The sequence below is a fragment of the Papaver somniferum genome, chromosome 6 (assembly GCF_003573695.1).
Source record: "Papaver somniferum cultivar HN1 chromosome 6, ASM357369v1, whole genome shotgun sequence".
In the NCBI taxonomy this organism is placed as follows: domain Eukaryota; kingdom Viridiplantae; phylum Streptophyta; class Magnoliopsida; order Ranunculales; family Papaveraceae; genus Papaver; species Papaver somniferum.
This window is the reverse complement of record NC_039363.1, coordinates 142,485,463-142,498,608: the sequence shown is the minus strand read 5'-3', so window position 1 is coordinate 142,498,608 and position 13,146 is coordinate 142,485,463. Positions and strand designations below refer to the sequence as shown.

Sequence of the window (13,146 nt, the reverse complement as noted above, 5' to 3'; positions counted from 1 at the left end):
AATTAGGGTTTCAATAAAAAAAACGCAACAAATTTGACTATATCCACTATAGGATAAGCATACATACCTTCAATGTTTAGATTTTTCTATTTAATCAGCATCTCGTTTTCTGCCTTGTGTATTATCATAGGTAATTTTGATCACAATCATACCTCTCGTCGCCATGTCCAGCAGTAACATTTCTTATCGAAACGAACCTCAATCAAAGCATGAAATAAAAGCGTTTGTTTCAGTAAGTCGTTGTATATATTTTCTTCATCTTCATTTGATCAGAATTATTGATCATAGAAAAATAACTTACTGCAGGATGATCAGAAGAATCCCTCTCCTTCGCATAATTTGAGGCCTAAGCGTACTGTTAAAGACCCTGCCCGGTATGGGTCAGCTCGTGCTGAAGCTGGAGCATCCGTAAGTAATTCCATAACTTCTCAGTTGAGGTTCTCCATGCTCAATGTTCAATAAAATCAAATACTCCTTTACTTCATCGCAGGTTAATTTTCGTGTTGTTGTTGATGCTAGAAAGAGGAGGAATCGGAAGTATTTGGTTGTGGTTGAAGATAGCAGCAACCATGTTGACGAAGACTCTACTTATTCCGTGGAGGCTGGGGTTAGAGATCACGTTCACGAGTATCCAACAGCTGGACTCCCCTTTGAAGCTCTCCATGACTAATACTTCCCCAAATAATGAAGTAGTCGGTGGATTCGTCCTTCCCAAATGTCACGTACTTTTGTATACCAAAATTTGGAGACGGTACGGGGACACTACTACAACGGAAATATGGAGAGGCTTTCTCCCAACCCTTCTGACTACGGTTACCGGATAGTTATGGATCATTGAAGAGATGAACGAGATGAATCTGCAAGATGTCAAGAATCATGAATTGCACAGGAGGGATGAAATGATTTCAAACTGTGAAACCTTGCCGTTCAACATAGGCTGGCTTCGTCGTCGGCTCGAGATGATCAAAATTCACAGGGCGGCAGCTGCTGCTGATGTGATTTCTACCACAACTGCTTTCTTGGAAGAGGAGAAGGCACTTTCCTTAGAATCAGCAAGAGTCGAGAAGGTTGTCCAGGACTTGAAAGTGAAGACCAGAAACTTTCAAAAGAAGCTTGACATGGTTGTTTTTAAGAATTACTCTTTGCTGGATGGCTTATTCTGAGTGAGCATTTATGATTGTTGTTTTCGAATATGTTTAGGCTTTTTTCTTAGGTAGAATGATTGATCATGGAAATAATTTTTCATTCATTTATGAAATTTTTAATGAACAAAGGAGTATTTTTTCATACACTTTGGAGGAATATAAATTACATTTTGATAAATGCTTGAAATAATGAAAAGGTAACGGTTTTCCGCGGATCAGGCATAATATGCTTTGAGACATTTACCGTTGATGATATTTCCTTACACTCCTCCATCAATGGCTAAGATCTTGTAATATCCACTGGACACTGCCTTGATGATTATATATGGTCCTTCCCATTTTGGAGAGAACTTGGGAGCAGACATATCTTGTTGAATGTGTTTTGCTGTCTTTAACACCAAATCTCCTACTTGGAAAGTTCGAGGTCTTACCATTTTGTTGTAAGCTCTGGAGATCCTTTGTTTGTATGCTTCCACATATTTTTCTACCTTAGTCCTCCTTGACTCAAGCATGTCCAGTTAGGCGATCCTTGAGTTGGCCACTTCCGCGTCATCCCATTGTACTCCACTATATGTGGCGATCCTTGCTGAAGGAATCTTGATTTCTGCTGGGAGTATGGTGTCAGCTCCATAGACAAGAGAGTATGTGAAGTTTCGATTGAAATCCTTGGTGCAGTCAGGTAGGCCATAAAGCCATAGGCAATTTTCCATGCCACGTTCGAGGATTATCATGAATTGTTCTGCTGAGAATCCGGATCAAAGTTTTGTTGGTGCTCTCTGCTTGTCTGTTTCCTTGGGGATCGTATGGTGTGGAGAAAACTTGTTTGATGTTGTATTCCTCGAGCAATTGTGTCACGTGTTTGTTGGCAAAAGGAGTTCCATTATCAGTGATAATGTGTTTAGGAACACCGAACCTGCATATTATGTGTTCCTTGATGAAAGCCGCGATCGTGACTCCAGTGGTGCTTCGAAGAGGGATAGCTTCAACCCACTTGGTAAAATAATCAGTTGCAGTGATGATGTACTCATGCTGTTTCGAAGACGCGGGATTGACTTTCCCTATGATATCCAGTCCCCAGCTATAGAAAGGCCATGGACTATTCCCAGAATTCAATGGGAGACAAGGAGTGTGGATGAGATTACCATGGATTTGGCATTGGTGACATCTCTGAACATGTGCATCTACGTCATCTTCCATGGTCGGCCAATAATATTTCTCATGAATCTGGAGAAATAGTTTTCTTTTTCCTTGATGTTCTCCGTCGTGCATTTCCTTTAAAATTGTTGGGATTTCATGCTCATCTAAGCATCTCAGTAGGTTCCCACCAAAACCTTTTGCGGTATAAGATTCCGTCAAGAAAGGAAAATCTTTTAGCTCTCTGAATGAGTTTGACTGTTTCCTTCTTTTCCAACAACATCTCATTATCCCGAAGGTACTTGATGTAAGATTCCCTCCAGTCCCCAGTGTGGTGAACTGTCAATACTTCTAGGTGATGAGGAGGCGTCTGAAAATTGGGACAAGATCTTTGCAGAGTTCTTGAATGAGCTTCCATGGAAGGCCAATAATATCCCATCCTTTGAAGCTTTCTGTAAAGTGTTACCACCAACGTCTGTCCGCAGATTTCTTCATGTATGTGTTTGAGTTGTTCATCCGCTTCGTCGCTTCCGAGGCATCGTAATAAAGACCCGTCAGGATTCCGATAGTATAACGCTCCATGAAGTAAGAAATAATTCTTTAGTTCCTTGAGACTGACTTTCCCTTCTGAAAGATAACTGCTCAGTTCATGAATAATAGGCTCCCTCCAATCGTTCGCTTGAATGTCTTCGACTTGAGCAAGACAAGTAGATGACACAGCGCACCTCTGTTTTGTGATTTCTCCCTCGAATTGTAGTTTGGAAGCGAGAGTTGCCAGACAATCAGCATGCCTGTTGTTGGTTCTCCAATGTGAACAATCGTTGCATCAGCAAAATGAGTTAATATCCGCTGAGCTTCAGATCTGAATGGAGCGAGTATGATTTCTCTGAGAGAGTGTGCTCCGTTCATTTGATTAACCAGTAGTTTTGAGTCTCCTCTTATCTCAAGGTGTGTTTCTCCTGCTTCCTTGGCCAAGGACAGGCCTAGTAAGAAAGCTTCATATTCCGCTGAATTGTTGGTGCAATGAAAATCCATCTTGAATGAGTGTGAGAAGACATCACCAGATGGAGACACTAGCACTACGCCCGCTCCTCCAGTGTCGTTTCTATGGGTGACAGACCTATCAAAGTATAAAAGCCACGTCTCTTCTTTAGTGACCAAAATTTCTGGAAACTCACCAGGCACATCTTCATGTAACATTGTTGCATCTTCTCCTGGAAAAGAAGCGAGCAAGTCTGCAACGGCTTGTCCTTTGATTACTTTGGGTGGTACACATGCTATGTCAAACTCTTACATCTACAGTAGCCACTTTGCTGCTCTCCCCATCAAGGCTGGTTTTGATAGTAGAAATTTTATAGGGTCGGCCTTGGAAACAAGCACGACTCTGTTGGATAGTAAATAGTGCCTGAATTTCTGTATTGCATGCATGCTCTCTCGGCTTTTGGGTATCGGTGCTGAGCGTCTCTCATTGTACGGCTGAAGTAGTAAATTGGACGTTCGATGCCTTCTTCATCTTCTTGAGCGATAAGTGCCTCGATAGCGACATCACTGGAAGATGTGTAGAGTATTAGTGGTCGCCCTTGTACTGGAGATTTCATGACATCAGGTGATAACAGTATCTGCTGTATTTTCTGGAACGCTTCCTGTTGGACGGTTGTCCATGTAAAACTCGCTTCTTTCTTCAACAGAGGGGTGAGCGAAGCAATGAGTTGAGCCATTCCAGGAATGAAGCGTAGAATATAATTTACCTTTCCCATAAAACTCTGGAGTTCTTTCACAGTGCGTGGAAGAGGCACGGTAGTAATGGATTTCGTTTTGTCTGGATCGACTTTGATTCCTTTTGCAGTGTCCAGGAATCCTAGAAACTTTCTGGAGGAGACACCGAAGGCACATTTCAGCGGAATCATCTTTAATTTGTATTCTCTGCATTTTCAAAAACTTGTCTCAGAACTTCCAGGTGGGATGATCGATTTTTCAACTTTACCACCACATCATCGACATAGTCTTCCACTTGCTTGTGCATCATGTCGTGGAATACGGCAGTCATAGCCCGCTGATAAGTAGCACCGACATTCTTTAATCCAAAGGGAATCACAGTGTAGTGAAAATTACCAATGGGAGTACGAAATGCGGTTTTATTGGCATCATGTTCGTACATCTTGATCTGGTTGTATCCGTTGTAACCATCCATGAACGAGAACATACCGTAACCACTGGTTGCATCAAAGAGCATATAAATGTTGGGTAGAGGAAAATCATCCTTTGGGAAGTATTTATTCAGATTCCTGAAATCAACACAGCATCTGATTTGACCATTTTTCTTCTTGACAGGAACAACATTTGCCAGCCATGTTGGGTGCTGAATAGGTTTGATAAACCCTGCTGCCAGTAGTTTCTGAATTTCGACCTTGATTTGCTCCTCAACTTCGTGTCTGAACTACCTAGGCGACTTCTTGACAGCTTTGGAGACAGGAGTGATGTGCAAATGATGAGTGACCAATTTTTCGTCGAGACCATGCATTTCTTTGTACGTCCAAGCAAAGATATCCTGATATTTCTTCAACAGACTTATCAGTCTCGCCCGTTCTTCTGGTGATAGTGCAGAACTAATTAGGATTGTCCTTGGATCATCCTCCATCTCGATGATATGATTCTTCAGGGCGGGGAGACTTTTCATTGTTCTCCCCTGTTAATTTCTAATCTTGGCGCCGGCGGTACGTGACCCTCCCCTCTATGTCATGACTGACTATGAAGTTTGATCCTGGTGTTGTGGCCTGATCTTTACGGCGCTTGACTGGTGTAGCAAATGACTTGATCGGTTTAGCACCTGAAAATGATGGTTTGTTAGCATCTTTTTCGATGGATTCCCAGCTCGGGGGTGGAGTACTGTAGATCTTCCTTGGAGGTTCAGGGATGTCCTTTTGAGACTCAAGGAATTCGTCGTCATAGACCGGAGCGTAAGGAGATGACGAAGCTGCAATACGAACAATCTTGTTATTGAGCAGAGCCTTCATGCATTGATGGTATGTTGAAGGAACCACTTTAATTTCATGGAGCCACTGTCTTCCAAGTATCATGTGGTAATCAGGCTCTTGTTCGATCACGTGAAATTTGGACTTTGATTAAATAGGCCCTACCCTCAGGTCTATGTATGCATATCCATATGCATGGATCTGGCTTCCTTCAAATCCCGTCATCAAGATGGGATGGAGAATAATTTTATTCTGTGGGAACTTGGATGCTTTGAAAGTCTTCATGGTAATGATATTTGTGGAAGTGTCTGTATCAACGAGATCCCTCTTGAATTCAGAGTCTTTGATAAAACCTGTCACGTATAAGGATCGATTGTGCCCTACATCTGCCATGCAGTCTTATTCTCCGAATGTGATGTTGTTGATCGAATGCTCATACATCATGGACATTTTCTCAACTGCTAGGCATGACAGAGTTAGATGCACGTCTGATGATATTTGGTTGAGTGCAGCGAACGTGTTCGTACGTTGATCCCTTAAGAAGTGCAGAATCTCACATAGATTTTCAATCAGCTGTGTGACTTCCTGATCCACCGGCTTTTCATAAGTGGTGAAACTGTTGTCTTGAGGGATAGCGTCAGTTGTGTCAGGAGACTGGCGTTCCACAACTTGAGCTACTAAGATTCTCGTCAGGTCCACCATGTAGTTGAACAAACTATCGGTTGCTCCCTTCAATCGATTTATGTTCCTTTCCAAAATTTCCTGCCTTCGTGCCAGTTCGGCTAATGATGGAATTTCTCCATCGAATGGATTGATAGATGAGAAATGAGTAGTAAAGTAAGGATGAAGAATGTTACCAGAATCATTCGGATGAGCAAGAGAAGCGTCACCATTTGAAAGGCTCTGATTGGAGTTTTGAGTAACTGAATTGGATCTAAGACCGAACATCTTTGTGAGAATTGAGATTGCAACCGAGAGAATGATCTCCCGTTGTGGTCGCCAATCTGTAGATGGGGAAAACGATTTAATGGTTTTTACGGAATTGAAGAGATGATCGTGCGGAGGAGACTCCTTGAACCGAGCAAATGCTCAACCTCACACAGATGCACTGCAAGAAGGGAGTGCTTTAAGTTCGAGAGATCAATCTGTAAGAATCTGGCCTAAACCAAGACAATGGTCGTTCCAGAGTCAATTCGGTCACAAGAGAGGATGGGTCGATCTGTAGGAGGGAAGCTGAGATATGTGTGACATCAATGGTGATCGAGATTGTAGGTGTGTTGTGCATTCTGCGTTAGAAAGTTGTGAATGATTGAATTTACTCAGATGAGAGTGATTGCTCAGACAATGAGTTCGTGTAGACGAAAGATTGTCTGTATGAAATTGTCGAGAAATTCTTGTTTGTTTCAATCAGGATTCAGAGACTTATTTATATTGCTGGAATTGTAAACACCTTGATCCCATGAAGTGTAACAGTTGTTGAAGTCAAAGAGTGGGGAAGTGGGAAATCGTGTCAAAACCAGTTGCTCATCGTGCAGAGACTTGGTTGATTTTCCATCCACTACTTTGCTAACTCCTTCAACTAATTGCATGACTTGCTCACATTCTCATCGTGTGTATGAACACACGTGCCGTAGACCGCAAAACCAAAACCCTAGTTAATATCCCCCATGTTACGTGATTGACATCTCGTGATTGTGGAGTCATTTGCTGACTTTATGGGACGATGAGTCCTTGTATTGCTGAGTCGAACGTGATTTGCAAATGTTCTGAGACTCATGAATCGAACATGTCTGCTGAGACAAAGGTATATTGTCGAATAAATGTTGATAGATAAAGTGAAAAAATATTGTTCTGAGTCGTTGAATATTGATAACTGAACCAATATTCCTTGATCTGAGCAAATATTGCTTATCTGAGCATATGTTGCTCATTTATTGAATTGTTGAATATTAATAGTTGAACCAACATTCTTTGGCGTGAGCAGATGTTGCTCATTTGAACAAATGTTGCTCGTTTGAGGAATCATTGGTAACAGGACCAAGATAAATTTAAAATACCGGCAGCTGAACCGAGTATAATTAATTAGGGTGTAAATCATGGGATCAACATAAAATTATTAGCATTTGAATCTGGAATTATGAACCTTGGATTCGAAACCCTAATTTTAATCAACTGTTGAATTGATGATTTATTGAAAATCATTCATGAAATGAAGGAGGGACCGGCAACATGGGATGATGAATCGACCATGTAGCGCCCAGATGCTCAAGTGAGCAAAATACCAAAGTCTCTTGAAGACCAGTTGGTGAAAAGATGATTAAATGCTGGTTTAATCATTTATTAAAATAATGCCCGTGTGAGCGCTAGGTAGTAAAACCTGATTATGGAGAGATGAGATACCGACCAAGGGGTCATGAGACCGGCTCCTGGCGGTTGTGGGACCAGCTGGTGGTCGTTTGAGAAAACTCCCAGTTGTTTGGGAAGAGTTTGGACCCAATATGAGCAATTGAGCAAATTAGGTCAAAATTATTAAAACATGTGGGGCTGGCTATTTGCAAGCCCTAGGGCCAGCCTTGGTCGGTCAAAGAGACATGCCCGCATCACCATAATGTCCGTGTCTCATTCCTGAGAGTTTCGATATTTTCTGGTGTGCGTTTGAGCAACATTTTGAGAAAATATGAAGAAATCACGGATTTTTGCTAAAACCAGGAAAACTTCATGCGATGAAGGAATAAATAATAAAATAATGAAGGAATCATTAAGTGTGGGACCGGCTATGGCCAAGGCATGGCCGGCCGGCCAAAGAGCCCGGTCCCAAGGCACTTTTCCTAATTTTATAATATTTTTCATGATTTCAGGGAAATATCATAAAATCAAGGAGCTTGTTGAAACCAAGGAATTTGTTGAAACCAAGGAGTTTCCATGAGATGAAGAAAACATAAAAAATAATAACAAAAAAAAGGGGCATGTGGGACCGTCTAGGGCATGACCGGCCAGTTAGGGCCCGGTCCCACGAGTTTTCCTAATTTTATATTATTTTCATGAGGGAAATTTCATGAATTCAAGGAGTTTGCTGAAACTAGGGAGTTTTCTTGAAGTGAAGGAGTTTCCATGAGATGAGGGAAAGAATAATAATATTAAAATAATGAGATAAGGGCATGTAGGACCAGCCACGGCTAGGGAATGGTCGGTCGGCCAATGAGCCCGGTCCCGTTAGTTTTCTCCATAATTTTATATAATATCCATGAGTTGAGGGAAATATCATGAAATCAGGGAATTTCCATGGGATGAGAGAAATAACAAAATAATAAGGAACCATGAGGTGTGGGACCGGCCACGGCTAGGGCATGGCCGGTCGGCTAGTGAAACCGGTCCCACGACACCTTTCCTAATTATTTTATTTCTTTGATGTGAGGAAACACCATGATACTGGGGAATTTCCTTGAAACGAAGAAGATTTGCTCGAATGAAGATATTTTCATGAGATCAGGGAAAAATAACAAAGTATGATAAAATATAGAATTGGGTGTGGGACTGGCCACGGCGTGACTGGCCGGTCGATGGGCCCAGTCCCCTAGCGCCTTTGCTAATATATTATTATTATTATTTTCTTCCTATTTTGCATAAGTTCATCGTTCCTTCGTGTTTTGGAATGCTCGTTTGCGCATTCAGGTGCTCGTTTGTGCATTATTGCTGAGTACACTCGCACCATTTTGGTCGGGGCTTACTCGATAGCTTCTCAGATGCCCGCATGTTGATCATTTATAACTAATCCGTGGAATTCTGATGGGAAGAACCACGAATTGAAGTGACGAAATATTACGAAGAATCGTAGAATATTGTTGAATATTCAGTTAACGATTAAGGATAATTAATTGATGGCTCTATACTAGAAGGCATGCTGTCTAGGAGCATTAATTATCTGAGGATTGAGAAATATGAGCTTGTTGAAACGTCATATCTATTTTATACAGTCAGGGAAAACCTTGTTGCATCCTGAAGACGTTATTGTTCTATACTAGCAAGAAAGCTGTCTAGGAGCCGTCCAATATTTCGATTCTATACAGGGGTAATTAATGAAATTGCTCATTATTTATGAGATATGTCGTTGCCTCATCTGAGAGACTACACATCTACAAGTGCTCTGATAGATAGGATTCTTAGTCAGAGATTTTTGCAGCACGAGCTTTCATGCTTTCGACGAGAGACATGAGTCTCAATACTCGTCTAATTGCTAGATCAGGAGCATGTACAATTATGGTCTTACGATTTTAGCCTTTGTCGAAAATCCACCATCTACAACTGGGAAACCTAATCCCTACATATTCTGTGTGATACTAGTTGTGCTAAGATATAGTCGATTCTACTTTAACCTCTGGTTTTCTTTTCTCAATCCGGGTTAACGACTTAAAGACTTCATTGGGATTGTGGAGCCAGACCGATACTACTTTATCGTAGTTGTGTGATCTGATCTTGCTGTTTCTATCATACGAGTACAATTGTAATAATTGGCTTGAGATTTCTATCTCCGATAGGCAAGATAAAAAGTAATCACAAACATCTTCGTCTCATCGTTTGTGATTCCACAATATCTTTTTTCGCTGCGTCGATTAAGACTATTGTGATGTGATTGATAATACTAGGCTGTTCTTCGGGAATATAAGTCTGGATTATCAATTGGTTCCTGTTCACCTTGATTTATCAAAAGACGGAACAAAACTCGTAGGTATATTCGTGGGAGACGGATTTATCTATTACCATAGACTTTTCTGTGTGATACAGATTTGTTTATTAAAGTCTTCGACTTTGGGTCGTAGCAACTCTTAGTTGTGGGTGAGATCAGCTAAGGGAATCAAATACGTAGTATCCTGCTGGGATCAGAGACGTAGGAGCACAACTGTACCTTGAATCAGTGTGAGATTGGTTGGGGTTCAACTACAGTCCAGACCGAAGTTAGTTTGGAGTAGGCTAGTTCCGTAGCGGCTTAATACAGTGTGTGTTCAATATGGACTAGGTCTCGGAGGTTTTCTTCATTTTCGGTTTCCTCGTTAACAAAATTCTGGTGCTTGTGTTATTTCTTTTCCGCTTTATATTTTTTTATATAATTGAAATATCACAAGTTGTGCGTTGTTCAATCAATTAGAATATCCGACCTTTTGGTTGTTGATTTAAATTGATTGACACTTGGATATTGGTCTTTAATACCATCCAAGTTATCTCTCTAGTATTTGATAAAGACTCGCAGATTTCTATTTGCTTGAGTATATATCAAATCGAGATAAACTTACAACCTTTGGGATCATTGGAGTACTTGGAAGTGAAGAAGATTTTGAGGAATGTTGAAGATTAGACATGTGGAATAGGAGCTACTAAAGTTTTGTCACTAAAATTGACAAAGGGGGAGACTGTTAGACCATTGCTCGGTCGAACTCGCATGCGTTGTTATCTCAAGCATGTTTGTCAATGTTAGTGATCAAAACTATAAGTCTTGATTTCTAGTCTACTATAGCTAAGGTCTCGGACTAGGATAGAAAGTGTAGTTGAGCTCAAGAACTCCATGGCAATCATCATACAATATGAAAGACTACTCAAGGAACTGGTGGATCTTCGTCGACTAAAAGGTATGTGGATACTTGAACTTATCTATCACTCAAAAGTATATTTATCTCTTATCTTGAGACAAAAGTCGTTTTGCTAAATAGACTTAGATTATACACATTTGGTATTTCGAGCCGAGTTTATCTCGCCTATCTATTTATCGAAATATGTGTTGGTAAGCTTTCTATTTAGCCAAGTTCATCTTTACCAAGTGATGAAAGTCATGTTATGTTTCAATCATTTTGAAAATTGCTCTGACGAAAAATAGTTTGTGAATAACAACTATAAACGTCCTCTGAGAATGTTTCAATAATTGAAATGAGAGTTTAGATTATATAATCATTGGAGGATATAAGATTTGTTGTGGAAATACATATATGTATAAGTCCTTATTCTTTGAACCAAAGTTTGCGAACTTTGTTGATCAAGTGAACCGGAGAAGTGCGTGAGCTAAGTCCGCGAACTGGCGAAGCTCTCAAACCCGAGAATTTCTGCTGGAGTTTGTGAACTCCATCCGGGAACTTTATTCCGCGAACCCAGTCCGCGAACTTGAGTAGGTTATATCTAAAAACGATGTCTGTGAACTTATTTATATTAACTAAGGAATGCAATTGCAAACCGTGGCTATATAGTTCATGAATCGATTCAAGTGAATCAAATTGTTTTTGCTTCAATTGTGTCTTGTGTAGTACATGAGACTTCCTTGCAATTGAACAACTCTCTAACTAGTTCATTTGAGTCATTTGAACTAGTTATGGTGAAGAAGAATATAGTTGATATGAAAGTGATCATATGGCTAACCATTTTGTTAACTATTGTTGAACCAACTAATGTACAAGTTTGGGTACGGTTACGCAATCCTAGAAACGTGCATTTCATTTGTGTATAACAAGATATGTTTTCGATATAACGGTTGATAAATGTTTTCTTGAATCTAATCAGGTTTTCATCTAACAGTGAATATTGAATGCTTTGTTACCAAGCTAACATTAATTGCAAACCCTGATTTGAAAGACTATATAAGGGAGAACTCTAGCAACTGGGAAACTTAATCCCCACACATTCTGTGTGATACTAGTTGTGCTAATCTAGAGTCGATTCTCCTTTAACCTCTAGTTTTCTTTTCTCAAACCGGGTTAACGACTTAAAGACTTCATTGGGATTGTGAAGCCAGACCGATACTACTTTATCGTAGTTGTGTGATCTGATCTTGTTGTTTCTATCGTACGAGTACAATTGTAATAATTGGCTTGATATTTCTATCTCCGATAGGCAAGATAAAAATTAATCACAAACATCTTCGCCTCATCATTTGTGATTCCACAATATTTTTTTCGCTGCGTCGATTAAGATTATTGTGAGGTGATTGATAATACTAGGCTGTTCTTCGGGAATATAAGTTCGGATTATCAATTGGTTCCTGTTCACCTTGATTTATCAAAAGACGGAACAAAACTCGTAGGTATATTCGTGGGAGACGGATCTATCTATTACCATAGAATTTTCTGTGTGATACAGATTTGTTTATTAAAGTCTTCGACTTTGGGACGTAGCAACTCTTAGTTGTGGGTGAGATCATCTAAGGGAATCAAGTACGTAGTATCCTGCTGGGATCAGAGACGTAGGAGCATAATTGTACCTTGGATCAGTGTGAGATTGGTTGGGCTTCAACTACAGTCCAGACCGAAGTTAGTTTGGAGTAGGCTAGTGTCTGTAGCGGCTTAATACAGTGTGTGTTCAATCTGGACTAGGTCCCGGGGTTTTTCTGCATTTGTGGTTTCCTCGTTAACCAAATGTTGGTGCCTGTGTTATTTATTTTTCGCATTATATTTTGTTATATAATTGAAATATCACTAGTTGTGTGTTGTTCAATAAATTAGAATATCCGACCTTTTGGTTGTTGATTTAAATTGATTGACACTTGGATATTGGTCTTTGGTACCATCCAAGTTATCTCTCCAGTATTTGATAAAGACTCGCAGATTTCTGTTTGCTTGAGTATATATCAAATCGAGAGATTGAGATATAAACTCTTTGGTATACTTTTTATCTAGATTGAGTCTGACTGTCTAGTTGATTCTCTAGAAAGTATATTGGAGTTTGTCCATACAGATTGCTAAGCGAAATATTGGGTGTGGTTGTTAGACCCCCGCTTTTTCACGAATGGGTACACAAACTTGGTTCCTGGACTTCAAAAATTAAATCAGTTTGTGAACGGGTATGCAAAGTACTTTGACTTAAAAAGTTGAATAAGTTTGCGAACGGGTATATAAACTTCCGGCCCTAATTCCCTCAAA

General features: G+C 40.2%; 1 protein-coding gene across 1 annotated transcript; it reads right to left on the bottom strand.

Annotated features, from left to right (window-relative positions):
* Positions 1 to 2,921: 2,921 nt before the first annotated feature.
* LOC113291595 lies at positions 2,922 to 3,479 on the bottom strand. The gene has a single exon (XM_026541114.1). The coding sequence runs from the start codon at positions 3,477 to 3,479 to the stop codon at positions 2,922 to 2,924; it is 558 nt and encodes a 185-aa protein (XP_026396899.1).
* Positions 3,480 to 13,146: the final 9,667 nt, after the last annotated feature.

Coding starts and splice junctions, on each gene's coding strand:
- LOC113291595 (XM_026541114.1), bottom strand. CDS start 3,479: ATGTTACATGAAGATGTGCCTGGTGAGTTTCCAGAAATTTTGGTCACT.